The sequence below is a fragment of the Bufo bufo genome, chromosome 6 (genome assembly GCF_905171765.1).
Source record: "Bufo bufo chromosome 6, aBufBuf1.1, whole genome shotgun sequence".
NCBI classification, from domain to species: Eukaryota; Metazoa; Chordata; class Amphibia; order Anura; family Bufonidae; genus Bufo; species Bufo bufo.
Genome location: NC_053394.1, coordinates 76,125,170 through 76,145,469, shown reverse-complemented (window position 1 = coordinate 76,145,469; position 20,300 = coordinate 76,125,170). Strand labels below are relative to the sequence as shown.

Below are 20,300 nucleotides of genomic sequence, written 5' to 3'. Positions count from 1 at the left end.
GTGTCCTTTCTGCGGTCTCCTACGAAGAAAGCTCTGCACTCAAATGCCGTTTGTCGATGGTAATTGCACCGCTTCCAACCGATGGCAATCCACACACTCCTCTTACGGAGCAGGCTTCCGACCCGTTCTCACAGCGTCCCACGTGACCGGCTGGATAGTAATTTGCTGGTTAATGACGTAGGCGCTTGGACCTGTCGGGTTGGCGGAAGTTGGTACAGCAGAGTTCGTAGTTGCTTGGACCCGTCGGGTTGGCGGAAGTTGGTACAGCAGAGTTCACTTGGTACTCAATTTGGTTTTTGTTCGGCAGAGTTAGGTATACCGGCATAGGTTAATGTCACGACTGTGACTGATCCAGACAGGTCTGGGAGGAGAAGGTCGCAGCGACTTGCTACTCGTGATAGCTTGTGAGTTTGCTCTGTGGTTCAGGGTATGTCATCTGGGTTTTGCCTTGTGAACCTTTTTGTCCTGACTGGGAGTTTGTAGGCATCCTTCTCAGGTGAGTCCTGTCTGCCACTCCCAGCTACTATATTAGTTTCATTTTCACTTGCAGTCATTGCCAGATATAGTCCTTACTTCCAGTGCTACTCTGACCTGGGAAGGAGATCGTTTGATGGTGTTGCTGTGGAGCTCTTGTCCGGCGTGGACTGTCGTGATTGGGATCGCCTTCTCTGCTCGTGACTGGATAAGTCTATCTCTTATATAGTTTGTTTGTTGCTCTCTTCCCCTGCTGTTCTCCTAGACATGAGTGATGGTGACTAGTGCTCCCATCGGCCTTTCCCCACTCTAGGCTTTTGTTTGGTTGACGGAGGGTTTAGGCATCCTGCTCGCCGCACGGGTTCACACCCCGTCTAGGGTATCAGGGCAGACAGGTGCCAGCTTAGGGTTAATCAGGGGTGGCCATACTATTCCCATCCGTAGATAAGGGTCCCCCTTCCCCTCCGTCTGGTGCGACACGACTGCTGCTGGGGTAGCGGTCGTGACAGTATATCTGGCCTTTTAAAAAAAAAAAAGTGACATTTCTTTTTTTTTTTTTGCTTGCTGTTTTGCTTTGTATTTTTCTGTTCCACTATGGATCCGGTTACGGTTTTGGCGAAACAATTACAGGGATTATCCCTTGAAATGGCAGGATTAAAAGCAACAGTGCTACAGCAGCAGCAGCCATCCTTGGGTTCCACCGTTGCTACGGGAAACCAAGGTACTCCTGAGCCAAAAGTGGTTTTACCTGATAGGTTCTCAGGAGGGAGAGACCAATTTGTAACCTTCAGAGAAGCATGCAAATTGTTCTTCAGGTTACGCCCTAGATCCTCCGGCGGTGAGGAACAACGGGTGGGTATTGTAATTTCTCTCCTGCAAGGAGATCCGCAGGCTTGGGCTTTCTCCCTACCATCAGACTCTCTGGCCTTACGATCAGTGGAGGAGTTTTTTGAAGCCCTGGGTCTCGTATATGATGACCCGGACAGGGTCTCACTGGCTGAGTCTAAGCTACGTAGACTTCGGCAAGAGAACCGGTCTGCTGAACTATATTGCTCCGAATTCCGTAGGTGGGCTACTGATACGTTATGGAACGACTCGGCCCTTAGGAGTCAGTTCTGCCAGGGGTTGTCTGGAAAATTAAAAGACGCGCTGGCGGTATACGAGGTCCCTGGGTCTCTGGAGGCTGCTATGTCTCTGTCCATAAGAATCAACAGACGACTCAGGGAGAGACTATTAAATTTTACGGAGGCCTCTATAGGGCAGGGATCGGTTTGTTATGATCCAGTCGAACCAATGCAAATAGGGGGCGCCACTAGACTGGTGAATCCTCCTAAGTTCCGCTGTAGGTCAGAGATTTGTTTTCGTTGTGGGGGGAGGGGTCATTTTGTAAAGGTTTGTCCCTCAGAACCCAAGAGACCACAAACAAAGGAGCCGCCGGGATACTAGAGTCCCCAGATTGAGGATAACAGTCTGGGCGTATTCGTTTCCTCCATACGCATGTCTCAGTTTTTGTTGTCCGCTACCGTTGAGGCGGGCAATAAGACTGAGATCTGTTCCGTCTTTTTGGACAGTGGGGCGGGGGTCAACTTGGTGGATTCACGGTTTGCTCAGGCTCTGGGTTTTACTCCAGAACCGATACGCAGAACTATTCCTGTGTTTGCCATCGACTCCTCCCCTCTTACTCAGAAAGAGTTAACTCAGATCATTCATAATATCCATCTGCAGGTAGGGGACCTCCATAAAGAGCATATCTCGTGTTATGTCCTGGACGGTCTTCCGGCTCCTATGGTATTGGGGCTTCCCTGGCTGGTGACTCACAATCCAGTGGTGGATTGGCAGGCCGGGGAGATTGTGGAGTGGAGTGAACATTGTAAGGACAACTGCTTGAGTAGTAGGTGCTCTACACTCTCTGTAACATCTTTACCTGCCTTTCTGTCAGATTTTATGGATGTGTTCTCTGAGAAGGGTTGTCAGGGGTTACCACCTCATCGTCCATATGATTGCCCGATTAATCTACTACCTGGGGCCAAACTACCTAAAACCCGGTTATACAATCTTTCCGGCCCGGAGAGGAAGGCTATGAAAGATTATATTTCGGAGAGTTTGGCTAAGGGACACATCAGACCCTCTTCTTCACCTGTGGCTGCAGGGTTCTTTTTCGTTAAAAAGAAAGATGGGGGCCTACGTCCTTGCCTGGATTTCCGGGAATTAAACCGGATAACTATCCGAGATCCCTATCCTCTTCCTCTCATTCCCGACCTCTTTAATCAGGTTGCTGGTGCTAAATGGTTCTCCAAAATGGATCTCAGAGGAGCCTATAACCTGGTTCGCATCAAAGAGGGGGATGAGTGGAAGACGGCTTTTAATACTCCGGAAGGGCATTATGAAAATCTGGTCATGCCATTTGGTCTTACTAATGCGCCTGCGGTATTCCAACATTTTGTCAACGATATTTTTAGTCACCTTATCGGGAGATTTGTTGTGATATATCTTGATGACATCCTGGTCTATTCCCCGGATCTGGATACACATAAGATCCATGTGAGACAAGTGCTGCAGATATTAAGGGCCAACAAATTGTTTGCTAAGTTTGAAAAATGTGTGTTCGCCGTAAAAGAACTGCCATTTCTAGGGTATGTGTTGTCAGATTCAGGTTTCCGCATGGATCCAGAGAAAGTCCGGGCGATTATAGACTGGGATCTGCCTGAGAACCTGAAGGCATTGCAACGCTTCCTGGGGTTTGCCAATTTTTATAGAAAGTTTATAAAAAACTATTCCTTGGTGGTCAAACCACTGACGGACATGACCCGAAAGGGATCCGATTTTTCCAAATGGTCACATGCAGCCAAAACTGCCTTTGCATCTCTGAAGGAGAGATTCACCTCGGCCCCTATTCTCGTACAGCCAGATGTCTCGCTTCCTTTTATTGTAGAGGTTGACGCATCAGAGGTGGGGGTGGGAGCGGTACTATCTCAGGGCCCGTCCCCTGGTGAATGGCGTCCGTGTGCTTTCTTTTCGAAGAAATTGTCTACTGCTGAAAGGAACTATGATATTGGCAACAGGGAACTTTTGGCTATTAAGTTGGCTTTTGAGGAGTGGCGTCATTTTTTGGAGGGGGCAGTTCATCGCGTCACGGTGATTACTGATCACAAAAACTTATTATATCTGGAGTCTGCTAAACGTCTCACCCCTAGACAGGCTCGGTGGTTGTTATTTTTTACTAGGTTTAATTTTGTAATAACCTATCGCCCGGGGGCAAAAAATACTAAGGCGGATGCATTGTCTCGAAGTTTTCCTGGAGGGGGTGATGTTGAGGTACCAGAGCCCATTTTGCAAAAGGGGGTGGTGGTCTCTGCATTACATTCAGGTTTGGAGGGGAGGGTGTTGGAAGCTCAGGGGGACGCCCCGGCCTCCTGCCCCTCGGGTAAACTGTTTGTGCCAGAAAATTTACGACTGGAGATACTAAAAGAACACCATAACTCCACACTGGCAGGACACCCAGGTAGTAGGGCAACCTCTGAGTTAGTGTCTCGTCGGTTCTGGTGACCTAAATGGCGCCAGGAGGTGTTGAATTTTGTGTCTGCATGTGCTACCTGTGCTCGTTCTAAGGTAGATCATACTCGTCCGGCAGGGCGTCTTTTACCTCTGGCCATCCCCAACAGGCCTTGGACGCACCTGTCAATGGATTTCATTACGGATCTACTAGTATCAGTGGGGAAGACTGTTATTCTTGTAGTTGTTGACAGATTCAGCAAAATGGTGCACTTTATTGCTCTTGCCGCATTGCCTAATGCTAACACACTGGCTCAGGTTTTTATTGACCACATCGTGAAGCTTCACGGGGTCCCTTCCGATATTGTTTCGGATCGTGGTACCCAATTCGTTTCTAAATTTTGGAAAGCTTTTTGTTCTCGTTTAGGGGTTCATCTGTCGTTTTCTTCATCTTTCCATCCACAGTCCAACGGTCAGACTGAACGTACCAATCAAAACCTAGAGACATATTTGAGATGCTTTGTTTCCGAAAATCAGGAGGAATGGTCATCTTATTTACCGTTAGCCGAGTTTGCCATTAATAATCGTCGTCAAGAATCCACCGATAAGTCACCATTTTTTGGTGCGTATGGTTTCCATCCTCAGTTTTGTACGTTTAGTGAGGGGGGGGCCGTCTGGGATTCCCGAGGAGGAACGATTTGCGTCTTCACTTTCTTCAGTGTGGCAGAGTGTGCAAGAAAGTTTGAAGAGAATTGGTGGTAGATACAAACGTGCGGCTGATAGGAAGCGCTCTGAAGGTCCGGACCTTGGGGTGAATGACTTGGTGTGGTTGTCTACCAGAAATATCAAGTTAAAGGTTCCCTTGTGGAAATTAGGTCCGAGATTTATTGGTCCTTATAGGGTAATTAAGATCATTAACCCGGTGGCTTTTCGTCTGGAGCTACCTCAGACTCTAAGGATCCATAATGTCTTCCACAGATCTCTGCTTAAGAGATATGTAGAACCTCCTGAACCATTGCCACTACCGCCTCCACCGGTGGTTGTTGATGGCAGTCTTGAGTTTCAGGTAGAAAAGATTGTTGATTCACGATATGTTCGCCACTCTCTTCAGTACCTGGTGCACTGGAAAGGTTATGGTTCCGAAGAGAGAATGTGGGTTCCTGCATCAGAGATAAAAGCGGACAGACTCATTCGGGCTTTTCATAGCTCCCATCCGGAGAGGCCTGGTCTTGAGGGTCCAGGGGCCCCTCGTAGAAAGGGGGGTACTGTCACGACTGTGACTGATCCAGACAGGTCTGGGAGGAGAAGGTCGCAGCGACTTGCTACTCGCGATAGCTTGTGAGTTTGCTCTGTGGTTCAGGGTATGTCATCTGGGTTTTGCCTTGTGAACCTTTTTGTCCTGACTGGGAGTTTGTAGGCATCCTTCTCAGGTGAGTCCTGTCTGCCACTCCCAGCTACTATATTAGTTTCATTTTCACTTGCAGTCATTGCCAGATATAGTCCTTACTTCCAGTGCTACTCTGACCTGGGAAGGAGATCGTTTGATGGTGTTGCTGTGGAGCTCTTGTCCGGCGTGGACTGTCGTGATTGGGATCGCCTTCTCTGCTCGTGACTGGATAAGTCTATCTCTTATATAGTTTGTTTGTTGCTCTCTTCCCCTGCTGTTCTCCTAGACATAAGTGATGGTGACTAGTGCTCCCATCGGCCTTTCCCCACTCTAGGCTTTTGTTAGGGTGACGGAGGGTTTAGGCATCCTGCTCGCCGCACGGGTTCACACCCCGTCTAGGGTATCAGGGCAGACAGGTGCCAGCTTAGGGTTAATCAGGGGTGGCCATACTATTCCCATCCGTAGATAAGGGTCCCCCTTCCCCTCCGTCTGGTGCGACACGACTGCTGCTGGGGTAGCGGTCGTGACAGTTAATCCACCTTTGTCGGTAGTTTGCAGATTGAATCGTTTAACGATGGTATTGGACTTATTCCGATAATTGAAAAAATAGCCAGGTCTAATTCACACTAGACGCGTTTCGGAACGAAGTTCCTTCCTCAGTAGATAAATGTGGAATGCTGAATGAAGACCTACTGGTCATGTCTTTATATACCCTTTTGGGTTTATTACAATATGTGGTTCGGATTCTGGATTGTGCAGTCACATGTCCATTACAAGCTGCACGATACAATAGCTTAAAATACGTAAATAATCAGTATTAAACACTAATACATCATATGTTAAAAACATTATACAAATAAATATTAAAAATAAATAAAATAAAATAAATGGATCACAAACTAAGGGACTGCCGGAATTGCTGGAGTGTGGCGGAGGGGGGAGAAGGGAAGGGATGCAGAGGGAGTCAGTGCGCTGCTAAACAGCCCGGCACTGACTCCCCGTGTAAAACGACCCATCTCCCCTATAGGAAGCCAAAGATTTCAATCTCCGAGTTGAGACCAAGAGGCATCAAAGATCCAAACTCGAAAATTTTCTTGGACTCCTGTCTGGACATTTTTGCCACAAAATCTCCCCCTCTCCAGTCTTGTTTGACCGATTGTATGGCCAAAAATCTCATTTTGCTGGGGTCACCTGCATGGTGTAGTTTAAAATGCTTGGATAAGGGGTGCGTTTCAGACTGTTTCTTAATATTATTGATATGCTCTGCAATTCTGGTCTTGAATACCCTTTTTCTGTGTCCAATGTACTGCTTTGGGCATGGGCATTGGATGATATAAATAACTGCTTTATTATTACATGACAAAATTTCTTTTATTTCCCACTTGAAATTGTTAGCGGTTGATGTTATCTTAGCGGTTGGAAGGTGGCAGCTTGTATTCAGAATAAAACTATTTTTGGCTACATCTTTTTGGTATGTACTACTTCCCTGTAGTACATACCAAAAAGATGTAGCCAAAAATAGTTTTATTCTGAATACAAGCTGCCACCTTCCAAGGTGGCTCTTGAATGTCCCTTTTAGCCAATTTAGGTGTCTAAAAAGAAACTGCACAGAAAAAGAGCAATTTGAGGTGGAGGCACAGCATATGAAAGCACAATTTCTGCTGAAAGAATATCCTAATGGGCTACTGGAGGATTCAATACAAAGGGTGAGGCAATTGGACAGAGCCTCCTTCTTTAAACCAAAGGAAGTACCTAGTATCACCCAAGAACAAGATATAACAGCTAAAATAATCTTACCATATAATAAAGATTATAAGATGGTGAATAATATTGTCCACAAACACTGGCATTTATTAAAGGATGACAAAATGTTGGGCTCTATACTTCCGACTCATCCTCCAATAGTCTATACCCGGGCCCCCAATTTGGGACTCCAAGTAGCCCCTACGATAAGGAAGAACCAAACTAAATCAATGATAACCCCATGGTCCAACTTGAAAGGTTTCTTCAGGTGTGGTTGCTGCCAAAATTGTAGACAAACACACTTTGATAGAAATATAAAGCAGATAACATCAACCGCTAACAATTTCAAGTGGGAAATCAAAGAAATTTTGTCATGTAATAATAAAGCAGTTATTTATATCATCCAATGCCCATGCCCAAAGCAGTACATTGGACGCACAAAAAGGGTATTCAAGACCAGAATTGCAGAGCATATCAATAATATTAAGAAACAGTCTGAAACACACCCCTTATCCAAGCATTTTAAACTACACCATGCAGGTGACCCCAGCAAAATGAGATTTTTGGTTATACAATCGGTCAAACAAGACTGGAGAGGGGGAGATTTTGTGGCAAAAATGTCCAGACAGGAGTCCAAGAAAATTTTCAAGTTTGGATCTTTGATGCCTCTAGGTCTCAACTCGGAGATTGAAATCTTTGGCTTCCTATAGGGGAGATGGGTCGGTTTACACGGGGAGTTAGTGCCGGGCTGTTTAGCAGTGCACTGACTCCCTCTTCATCCCTTCCCTTCTCCCCCCTCTGCCACACTCCAGCAATTCCGGCAGTCCCTGAGTTTGTGATCCATTTATTTTATTTTATTTTATTTATTTTTAATATTTATTTGTATAATGTGACATTGTAGGTTTTTAATATATGATGTATTAGTGTTTAATACTGATTATTTACGTATTTTAAGCTATTGTATCGTGCAGCTTGTAATGGACATGTGACTGCACAATCCAGAATCCGAACCACATATTGTAATAAACCCAAAAGGGTATATAAAGACATGACCAGTAGGTCTTCATTCAGCATTCCACATTTATCTACTGAGGAAGGAACTTTGTTCCGAAACGCGTCTAGTGTGAATTAGACCTGGCTATTGGTGCGATTTTTTATAATCCTGCAAGAAAAGGACTTTTTTAAATTATCGGAATAAGTCCAATACCATCGTTAAACGATTCCATCTGCAAACTACCGACAAAGGTGGATTAACCTATGCCGGTATACCTAACTCTGCCGAACAAAAACCAAATTGAGTACCAAGTGAACTCTGCTGTACCAACTTCCGCCAACCCGACGGGTCCAAGCAACTACGAACTCTGCTGTACCAACTTCCGCCAACCCGACAGGTCCAAGCACCTACGTCATCAACCAGCAAATTACTATCCAGCCGGTCACGTGGGACGCTGTGAGAACGGGTCGGAAGCCTGCTCCGTAAGAGGAGTGTGTGGATTGCCATCGGTTGGAAGCGGTGCAATTACCATCGACAAACGGCATTTGAGTGCAGAGCTTTCTTCGTAGGAGACCGCAGAAAGGACACTTTTTGAACCTCTTTGGTTCCAGCAACTGGTAAATCAGTACATTAATATATGTACATTTGAGTGGTTCAATTGAACGAATCTTGCAGTTATACGTTAGCCAAAAGGTCTTATTTGTATTCACTTGTTTGGAGTACTCCAGCCATATAGGTTTGTGCGTGAGCTCCGCACTATATATATCTATACATGTATTTATGCTGTTATGTTGACACTAAATCAAGACTTGTTTAATATTTAGTGGGTTAATAAATTTTATTCGTTCCTTTTCAGCTGGTAACTGAAAGGCTGAGCTCCAGTAGTTTGCTGGTGGAGCCTTTCTAAATAATTATTAGTAGTTTATTTTCTTCTTACCTTATTTCGTTTTGTCATTTTGATAAAAAAAAAGTCCCTTTTCTGATATGCTCCCCAGTGACGCCCCCCTGCAGTGCCCAGCCCGCCTTAATTTTAATCCCAAGAACGCCTCCTGATCCTCAAATAACCTCCCACAGCCCCGGCAAACGGTTCCGCCCCCTCCCCGTGTCATCTTCTAGCTTCTAGAAATGGCCCGTTCTTCTTCCTGTCGGCGGCAAGAAATCTCGCGCAGGTGCAGTACCGCCTGCGGCCTGCGCGATCATCAAGCTCCTGAGGCAACAGCGCTCAGATGAAGTCTCTGGGCTCGGCGCATGCCCAGTGAGACTTTTGAGGCTGTTGCCCTCAGGAGCTTGATAAGAGATTTCTGGCCGCCGAAGAAGAACGGGGCATTTCTAGAAGGTAGAAGATGAAGCGGGGAGGGGGCGGAACTGTTTGCCGGGGCTGTGGGAGGTTATTTGAGGATCAGGAGGCGTTCTTGGGATTAAAATTGGGGGGGCGTCACTGGGCACCGGAGAGGAAAAAAACGCCCCTCTGGGCACCTTGGAGCTTCATTAGCATATCATAAAAAGGACTTTTTTTTAATCAAAATGACAAAACAAAATAAAGTAAGAAGAAGACTGCAGGAAATAAGGTACTTTAGTGAACATGGCAATGGTGACAGCTTAAAATGCTAAAAGCAGGTGACAGATTCCCTTTAAAGGGGTTGTCTGGGATTGGGAACATTGCTGTAAGAGAACACCAAGCACATAAATATTACATACAGTCCTGTCGTACCTTTTCAAGACTTTTCTGATGCCCCGTTTTCTTGTCCTAAATTCTCTGCCGGAAGTGCCACTTTTCAAAGATTCAGTGACGTACCGGGTCCCTTTCTGCAGAGCGAAGCCTCTGCTTCCGCTTCGCAGGGAGCCCGGTGACGTCACAGCCAGCCTTGGTGATTATGCAGAGCGCACTGAGGGGCGGAAACTAGGCGGCAACACATTGCGCCAAGCCCTGCCCCTCTGGTCCGGTGACGTCATCGGGCATGGCGTATACTTAGCAAGGATGGAGGGACTGAGCCAGGAGGCGCTTAGGGGCGTGACTAAGAGGGAGGAATAGTTGCGGCAGGAGGCGGCATATGAATTAGGGGGGCAGCTGCACGAAGGAAACAACGCGATGCTGCGCTGGAAGTTACCGCACACATAAACATAGAGGTAAACAATCAGTGGGGGACTGTAGGAGCCCAGCTGAAGTGTAAAAATACCTAAAAACATCTGGGGGGACCTTCAATCCACTATTAACAGTGATTTAACCGGGTTTTTTTTTTAAAAACAATCTTGATCCCGGACAACGCCTTTAAGCATTCTTACTTTGCAGGATTTATTCCACACCTGCCTAAAAGAGGTTAAAAGGTATACAGTTTTTCAGTATTGTATCTTTATCATTTTCTCACGGTTTATAAGCCATCATTTTTCACTTCTCGTGGATACAAATCCTGGTCACACCGCTGCACGGCTTAATACATTGCAGTTATCGGAGCTGTAGCCTGTACCGGGCCGTCACATGACAAGGACAGTAGTGAATAATGAATGCAGAGAGTTTGACATATGTGAGTAATTGTATACTGCAAATAAAAGTAATAAGTGAAATGTAAAGACTGATCACAACAGTGATCATAGGTGTGTGCTGCATTACATAATGTGATGTATCCATAACATGAGATTGAGAACCATGTATACACCAGTGTCTGCGTATATCCTGCCAATCAGGGGGGCGGGGGCTGATCACTGTGTACCATTTATTGTATAAAGTATATACAATGCCATTATGCTTCTAAATGGAGTGAATCCACAGAGTACGTACCAAATGTATTAAAGACGCTCCACTATTGATATCATCTCAGAAAACCATTGTGAGGACTTGGGTAACCAGTTGTACAAATCCCCTGCGGCGGACACTGCAGAGGCAATACCATTTTACATCCGGTCATTGAAATGACTTTCATGTGCCATAAGTGGCCATAGAGAAAGGAGCTAAATAGGGGATAACGGTTTGGTGGTGGTCTGGCCCACCGATCACAAGAACGGGGGGGCCGAAGTCTCCTGTTGGAATAGAGCAGGGGTCGAGCATGTGCACTACTGCTCCAATCAGTCTCTATCGGACTAACTGAGGTCTCCATTTCCATCAGTTTCATAGACCGTAAATGGAGCAGTAGTACAGTCTTCTTGCTTTGAATACAGGGAAGGGAGCTATAAAAATGCAAATCCAGAATTCACACCAAGCATATCTGACCACACTTCTTTTTTTTCCTCCCGTTATCTACAGTATAGTTTGCTTTCAATCCTTAATAGACAAGTCTAAATGTTTGCCGAGTATTCTGCAGAACTTCATTAGAAGCTGCTCATCCTGTGCCCAGTAAACGCCTCACAGCGTGCAAATAATTGTGGCCAATTGGCATTTATTCCCATCAGTATTTGTTATACATGATTTGGCTCTTCTAAAGGGCAACGATAATGAGCAAAGGACATGCATAATGTGAACTCTCTGCAGACTCTCACGCCCACACACCTCGACAATAACAACATGCACACGGGCCGCATCAAGCTGACGGCCAATATAGAGATCACATCACCTAATAAGCCATCTCTTCATATCCAACGTGGAATGTGGGAGGCCGTTTTTACCCCCGTTGTCTTGTAACCTTGCAACGAAAGAAGGAACAAAAATGAATGTCATTCTTGTCAGATCGTCAAAGTTTCAGTTAGCGACGACCAAAACGGAAGGAATTCGAAACTAAGGAAAGCCGCAAGATCAGAACAGTTCAAACTGTGCAGAAATTGAGTGGTAATATCCGACTTGAAAGAAGCCGCTCGGCGCACGAGCCGGATTTCCAGATAAAGTGCTTAACGATGATGTGTGTACATTTGAAAGCCCTATTGTGTGTAGAGTTTACCATTTCTTACAGAACACTGGTTCTCAATTTCTAACATTTTTTTGGGGGGGGTTTTGTGAAAGCGCTGTGGGTGTCCTGCCTGGTTAATGAAAGCCATGCTCTGTACTGGTATGCATGATATCATTTGAGTTCCATTTCTTTCTGTAATTTCCATTCCAGAAATCTCTTAATCCATCAATGCCATTCTTGGCATTTGGAATCAGCGGCATATCAGCGGGAATCCTGAGTCTCTTACTGCCAGAAACACTTAATAAGCCAATTGCAGAGCGCATTGAAGACTTACAGTCTCCTGCATACCAATTGTTAAACAAGGTAAGACATCAGCGGATGGAAGGAAAGGTACATTATCTTGAAGACGGCTTGATGTGTAGCCTATGTCAATTTAGTTGCTCTCCAGTACAAACTGCTGTGTCTACATTTCTAGCAGAACCTACGGTAGTTTAAATTCAACTCTAATCTTTATTGTGTATAATGCGTGTTGCACAATATTTATGTGTTAAGGTAATAACATAACTTTTTTGTTTTTACGTCGCCCGAGTGGTCCCATTCCCAGTTATGGGGAAAGAGTAATGCCATATTTGTGGTCTAGAGCAATGGGGTACATGGTAATTGGTCTTTGCTTTATGTAAACATGTAAAACGATGGGACGACGAACGATAATTTGCTCGTTTGTCATTGATTGCATCTTTTGTTGATGATGATCGTTTGTTGGCAGCAAACCCCTTTGTATAAACAAGGCATGTGCCGCCCACTATAATGGAAACTGTATAAGGAGTGGGGGAAAAATGATCACTCGTAGGAAAAACCTCAAGATAATGGCAATAACTGAGCGACAATTGAATTGCTTATATCATCATTTGGTGCTTGTTATGGGCAATTTGTCTGCCTGAGAAAAAAGGACCTTAACAAAGTTGATGATAACAAGGCTTCCGCCAGTCATACGTTACTGACAAAGACAATGGATAAGTCATCAATATCAACATCCAAAAAACCCTTAAAGGGGTTTCCAGGATTTTTATATTGAAGGCCTATCCTCAAGATAAATCCATCAATATCAGATCAGTACAGGTCCGAGATCTCACACCCCCAACAATCAGTTGTTGGAGAGTAGTTCTGGCACCAGCACTACACAGCTCTATCCATTGTGTAGGAGACAGAGGTATTTACTGCAGCACTGCACCCATTGACTTCAGTGGGAACAGTGCTGCAGTAACCAGCTCCATCTATTGCACACAATGTGGAGTGTAGTTCTGGCACCTATTTTCAGAGCTACTGAAAAACTGTTGATTGGCAGGAGATGTTGGACGCTCGCCAATCTAATATTAATGGTCTGTCAATATAAAATCACTGATAAATCTCTTTAAATGACTGTGCCAGGTACTGCAGTGAAGGGCTTCATATACCCTTTTTTTTTGCCTGGGACCCCTCAGGATGCTCACAAATCATACACTGATTGCCTAGTCCTAAAGATAAGCCATCATTATCAAAACCTGGAAAACCTTTTCATTCATTTCTTAGTTACTGTATATCATTTTCTGAGAAAGCTGATAACATTGCCACACTCCGTTCTTCAGTGCCAGAGCTGTCATTCAGGTCTTTAGGGAAGATAAATGACAGTCCCTGAAATAGTGACAGCCGTCCATGTTGTCATGTGATTACATTTAGTTGAATATAAGAGATCCGAGTAAATGTTGGAAAATCACCCTTAGGGAGAGTTCACATCACCATTTCATTTTCCATTCTTCTGATCCATCAGAACAGAAAATAAAAGATCCTGTAAAAAAGAGAAAAAATCCTATTGCACATTTGGCATCCGTTTGAGTCATTTCCGTCTGAGATCCGTTATTCTGTTCATAACTGATGCTCAGGATCCGTGTTTGTTTTTTTGTTTGTTTGTTTTTTGTTTTTCTTTTGTTTTTTTTTAGAGGATCCTGTTTTTTTTCTTTTCCTGTTCTTCTGACAGATCAGAAGAACGGAAAATTAAACAGAGATGTGAATTCTGCCTTAGGGCTTATGCACACGAACATATTTTCTTTCTGTGTCCGATCCGTTATATAGGACATGTTAAATTTTTTTGCAGAATGGATATACAGACATACAGAAATGGAATGCACATGGAGTAACTACATATTTTTTGCGAACCCATTGAAAAGAATGGTTTCACGGGGGGGGGCGGAGCTAGCGCCGGACTGCGATGGACGCTTAGTTCACTGCTCCGTCAAGACGACCGTCCTTAGCACCAGCTATAATTAGCCCCAGCGAGTGAGGATGGTAAAAATCGGGAACCCCAAGCTTGGTGAACACCCCGTGATCCCCAAAGGACAGATTCCAGGCGGCGATATGGATAAATTCCTTAAAAAAGCGGCCGCAATGATCGCGTCACGAGAGCCAAAGATGGCGCCGGCCCAGCAGCCCAAGGCCTTGAAGCGCGTCCCCGCACACTCTAAGGGTGACAGCAACTCTGAGGAACGCCAACCTAGCTCTGACCTACCGCTCACCAGACGTTACCTGGATCGGGCACTCAGCAGAGTTATGGAGCCTATCCTCACTGAACTTTCTGCCTTTAGACAAGAGGTGAGACACATTGGGGAATGGGTGAAAACACTTGAAACCCACCAGGCCGCATCCCTGAATCACCAGTCAGCGGTCTCTGCCTCACTCCGTCGCTGCACGGCGCACCTCAATGAGCTGCACAATTGTTTATCTTTGTTGTTCACACCACCACTTCTTATATACCCTATCGTCCTTTCTATATGGCTGACATGGCGTTATCTTTGCTGGTCGAATAGAGCATGGTGGCATCTGGACTAAACATCTGCCTCCTCCAACATCTGTCATCTATCTGACTAGACATATGATGTCCCCCCTTGACCATGTGGCCTTGTGCCACATATATGTCAGCAACTCAGGTTCGCATATATCCCCCTAATAACTGGCATTAAACTGCAGTGATTGGTGTATATTTTAATATAAATTGCGCCTATCTATTTAGCACTATCTAAACATATATACCTTAATATATCTAATTTATATATATATATATACCTTATAGCTTTAGCGGCTAGCCAGTTATAGGTATTTAGGATCAGAATTATGCAGACGACCGTAATTACTATATTCAGCACCCGAGGCCGATTAACCGGAAGTGACCCCCTGATGAACCTAGAAATAGGGGAAACGCGTCTGGGTTTTGTGTGAACTAGCCCAGGAGCGTATTTATAATACGACGCTCCTTTGGGCCTATTCGCGTGGTGCTACAGGGGATACCTACCCCTTCACACCACTTGTTTTTTTGATTTAGCATCTACATGGGCTGTTGTCTATACAGGTATATTATCCACCTGTGACACAGAAAATACTCGTCGTTTTCACGGGGTACCGTGTTACTGTTCACTGAGAGGAGGGTGTACGTAGGGCAGCCAGTCCAGGTACGAGGACAGGGAGTCTCCACCTTCAGGGGACGTCCCTGGGCTAAGGATTTATTTAGGGTGAGTGTAGGGATAGTATAGACACCCCAACACTCCCCATTACTGCCCTGTGTACACCAACCATCACAAATTATATCAACGGGTGGTTACCCTGTTTAAACATTTATTATATTTTTTACTATCATGTAATATTATGTGTCTCACATTTTTCACTAGGTGAATCACTAATGCGGTGTCATTTTATTAATATAAATAAGTAAAAGTTATGTTTTAAAGGGTCAAATTTTGCTGGAAAAGTCAATGAGCTGCACAATGCCCTGGAAGACCAGAAGAACAGAGGGCGCCGTAACAACTTCAGATTCAGAGGGATCCTGTCACGGCCATGGCTATGACCGTGACTCTTCAACCGCATGCGATTGTCAGCGGTTTGGTTTTGTTGTCAATCACAGGTGATGGCAGTGGTATTTGCCTCACCTGTGGTTGCCGCTGACAACGCTTGCTTGTGGCAGCTTTCCGGCTGTGCATGCGGTTGCACCTAGCACCTGTTTGTCTGTGTGCACTCTGTGTAGTGTGTTGTGTGCACTGACACTTTTCCTGCACTGTGGTTGCCCGTGGCAACGTTTGGCTGTCTGTACATGTGGTGGCAGTGTCCCGGCCTCCGGGCTATTTCCCAGGACACGGTTGCCACCCATATCGTGGCCAGCGGCAACAACCACAGTGGCTTGCTACTGTTGGACTCTTTCCCTTTAATGTTGTGTTTTCCCTTCCCGGGTGTTGGAAGGGTTAACTTCCTTCCCAGTGTGTGTGTGTGTGTCACTGGGTGTGTCCGACTGTGGGGTGTGGCTTCCTGGCCTATATAGCCTCACTGTTAGCATGGCTCTGGGGGTTGTTTCAGCCATGCTTGCTGGAGCAGCCTCCTGTGTTACTATCTGCCAGTGAGAGCCACCCCTGTGGTCATAAAGATATTGTCCTTATGTTTATGTCTGCTGTGTGTTGATGTTGTATGTTATGTTCTGTTGAGATTTTTCTATGTGTTTGATGCAGCTTACGGTTCTGGATTCCTGTTTGCGCAGGGATCCAGTCAGCAAGGCTGTGACAGGTTGGTGGAACTAATAGTTCGCCTGTCATTCCCGTAAGGCTGTATGAGTTCCCCTTTTCCCAACAGCTTGGCCATTGAGACTCCTGCTCCTCCGTGCCTAGGAGGAGTAGGTCGTCTTACCCTGACTTCTAGCGCAGGGACCGGACGGAGGGTGAGTTAGGGATCCGAGGTTCCTGCGCATGGGTCCTCCTACCTTTAAGGTCGGCCCATGCAGTTAGGAGTTAGGGTCAGGGTAGGGACGCTGTAGGAGGTGACCTGCTCCCTATCCTGTTCTCCTGACCGAGTAGGCCTACAGCACATGGCAGCGCACGGCTGCGGATTTCCCCCATCCTCAGCCGTGACAGATCCCCGAATCAGTACCGCCGGGAGAGATTACCACCACCATCATCTCCATCTGCGGCTTCCTGTTAGGCCCCGATTATCCACAAGAAATCGCCGTTGAACGCGCACATAGGGCGCTTCGCCCTAAACCTAAGCCGACTGAGCCACCTTGTGACATCATCTGCAAGTTCTTAAATTTTCCAGTCAAGGCGGCCATCCTAGATGCTGCACGCAATCATGCTGACCTCTCCTATGAAGACTCCAGGTTGGAGATATACCAGGATCTAGCCCCTTCCACTCTCAAGAAACGGAGAACACCTTCATAAATCTTTATGCTCCCAACTCTAACCAATCTCGATGGTTCTCAAACATCTGTCCACTCATTGATTCTCTCAAAGAAGGGATAGTGGTCTTGGGAGGAGATTTTAATATGGCCTTACACCCACAAATAGATACATCCTCCCAAAAGTCACATCACTCCTATAAATCCCTTAAAAGCTTTTGAGACAATCTCTGGAATCTCCAGTTGATAGATATGTGGCGATCTCACCATCCCAACACATCAGACTACACATTCTTCTCCCCAATGCATGGTACTGATCATCACCTAGACTACCTACTAATTTCCAAAGAACACCTACATCTTTGTAAGGAGGCCTCAATAGGCTTCATGCATCTCTCCGACCACTCTCCAATCTTCCTCTCTGTAATGGCCCCAAATAGTATCCCCACGTTTTAACTGGAGACTAAATGAATCCTTATTGGGACACGAATGCAGGATTGATTTGATCTCCAAACACATCAAAGAATACTTTTCCCTAAATGAATGCCCTAACCTCTCTGCTAACACCTTATGGGATGCACACAAACCCTTCATCAGGGGCCAGTTTATCAATATTGGATCTTATCAGAAAAAGTTGAGGGAAAAAACAATAGACGAAGCCCTTAAGAACATCCAAAGGCTCGAATACCTCCATAAAAAGAGTCCCACAGATCTCCACTTACTGGAACTATCAAATCATAAGGCAGAACTTAAAGTCCTCCTTCAAGCTAAAGCGGCCAAATACTATTTGAACTCCCAGCATAAATATTTCGCCCATGGGTACAAGGCCACCAAATTCCTAATGAGTAGGATAAAAGGTAGGAGAGCCGCAAACTATAATCATCAACTTACTTCACCCGATGGCAAACCGGTCTTTTCTGCCCCCCAGATCGCTACCCAGTTCCGTTCCTTTTACGAAAACCTCTACAACCTCCCCACCAACATAACCCCAGAAAGTCGGGCATCCATTATTTCAACTTTCCTAGACTCATCCAATATCCCTTCCATATCTCCAGATCAAAAGCTAAAATTAGAAATTCCCTTCACATTAACCGAACTCAATAAAGCCTTAAGTCAAATGCCGAAAGGGAAGAGTCCAGGCCCGGACGGCCCTCCGGTCTCATACTACAAAACCTTCCACGAAATCCTCCTCCCCCATCTTCTTGAGGTCTGCAACCTAGCGCTTAAAGGTGTTCCATTATCTAGAGACATGACTGCGGCCCATATCACGCTCATCCCTAAAGAAGGGAAAGACTCCAAGCAGTGCTCCAATTATAGGCCCATATCCCTCCTGAATATAGACCTCAAACTCCTGGCCAAAATGTTAGCCAACAGGCTGGCTAACCTTCTCCCCCACCTTGTTCACAGGGATCAGGTTGGCTTTATCTGCAACAGAGAGGGCAAAAACAACACATCTAGAGTGATTAATGCGCTCTGTCATGCCAATCACATCTCTTCGAATGCTGAGAAAGCATTCGATAGAGTTAACTGGACATACCTGAAACATGTCTTGCTTAGGTTTGGCCTCCCTGATCCCTTTGTTCAAACCTTTGCCATGTACGACGAAGCAACAGCTCTGGTTATGGTCAATGGGAATCTTTCATCCCCATTTGCTATAAAAAATGGGACGCGACAGGGCTGTCCTCTGTCCCCACTTTTATTCATCCTAGCATTGGAACCGCTCTTATCTATTATAAGGTCAGACAGGAAAATTGAAGGTCTATATTTGGCAAGGAACAAAAAATTGCAGCATTTGCGGATGATGTTCTAATGATGACAGTAAACTCAGTAGTTTCTCTACCCTGCATCCTGTCTCATCTCAACCTTTATAGTACGGTTTCAGACTTCAAGATAAATGCTAATAAATCCCTAGTCTTATGTTCAGGTATCCCCCCCACAACCAAACGACGTCTAATGGAAAACTCACCCTTCAATTGGTCCTCTTCCACCGTCACCTACATGGGTGTTAAAATTAGCCCCATAATAAAAGACCTATTCTCTCTTAACTATGTCCCACTAAAGTCCTCAATTTTTAAAGCTATAGATAACTTTACCCAATCCAACCCTACATTGTCCTGGTTTGGCCGCAAAAACCTGCTCTCTTCCCTAATCCTTCCCCGTCTCACTTACCTACAACAGGTTCTTCCGATTCCCATACCCAAGCATTACTATGCTTCATTGCAAAAAAAAATTAGATCCTTTATATGGAATGGGAAGAAAGCTAGACTGGCATTCTCCCTCCTCACCAAACCTAGACAAGCTGGGGGTATAGGCCTTCCAAACCCAGAACTCTACGGCAAGGCTATACTCCTCTCCCGAGCGGTGGCCTGGCTATGCCCTTCTTTGCAATCCACTGCAGTAGAAATGGAACTCGATATACTAAACAAGCCAATCAGAGCACTCCTACTAAGGCGTCAAAACGTTCTGACTGAATCGTTATCCCATTACCCGATTGTTAAAGCAACCCTTGAGGCTTGGAAGTGGCTGTCTACATCCCACTGTTCCATCCCTTTTCCCTCCCCTTTTCTAATGATAAAAGACGTAATAGATACGGCCCCCCTGACCCTGAGAACGGCTACCTCGCAAGGGCTAATCTCCTAAAAAATAACGCTTTCATCGCTGATGAACCATACTGGTAAATTATTAGACCTGGAAGCCATGAAAGCTCTTTTTGACCCCGGTCCATGTGATCTCTTCCCAGTTCTATACCTTAGACTCTAGAGCCTTCATAAGCCAGCACATCCAAATGGGTGATCTCCAGTGTCCCCTGGTATGGTTCGAATCAGTGATCTCCCTTCCTATAACCCCTAGAAGACTGATTTCAGAAATCTATAACAGACTACGCTCCCCACCCATGCTGGCTATACCAGCTTTCATAAAACAATGGGAACTAGACCTGAACATCTCCATCCCCTTTGCATCTCTTCACAAGCTCCTTGAATCTCCCCACAGGGCCTCCCGCTGTGTCTGAATCCAAGAGAATGGATATAAAATCCTCACTAGATGGTACAATGCACCAGATAAGACTGCTCTCTTCTCTCAAACTGCTTCGGACACATGCTGGAGGTGCCTTCATAGGAAAGGGACCTTCCTTCACATATGGTGGTCTTGCCCCCTCATAACCAAATGGTGGTCCGAGATATTTTCTCTGGCAAACAAAATCTGTCGCACCTC

General features: G+C 45.5%; 1 protein-coding gene across 2 annotated transcripts in view; it reads left to right on the top strand.

The window, feature by feature from the left end:
• LOC121003899 (solute carrier family 22 member 15-like) overlaps positions 1–20,300 on the top strand; it is a 298,912-nt gene that overhangs the window by 254,875 nt on the left and 23,737 nt on the right. For both annotated transcript variants that reach the window (XM_040435841.1, XM_040435839.1), the window contains one exon: positions 12,116–12,268. In XM_040435841.1, the coding sequence (XP_040291775.1) occupies positions 12,116–12,268 (153 nt within the window). The remainder of the gene's footprint in view (positions 1–12,115; positions 12,269–20,300) is intronic.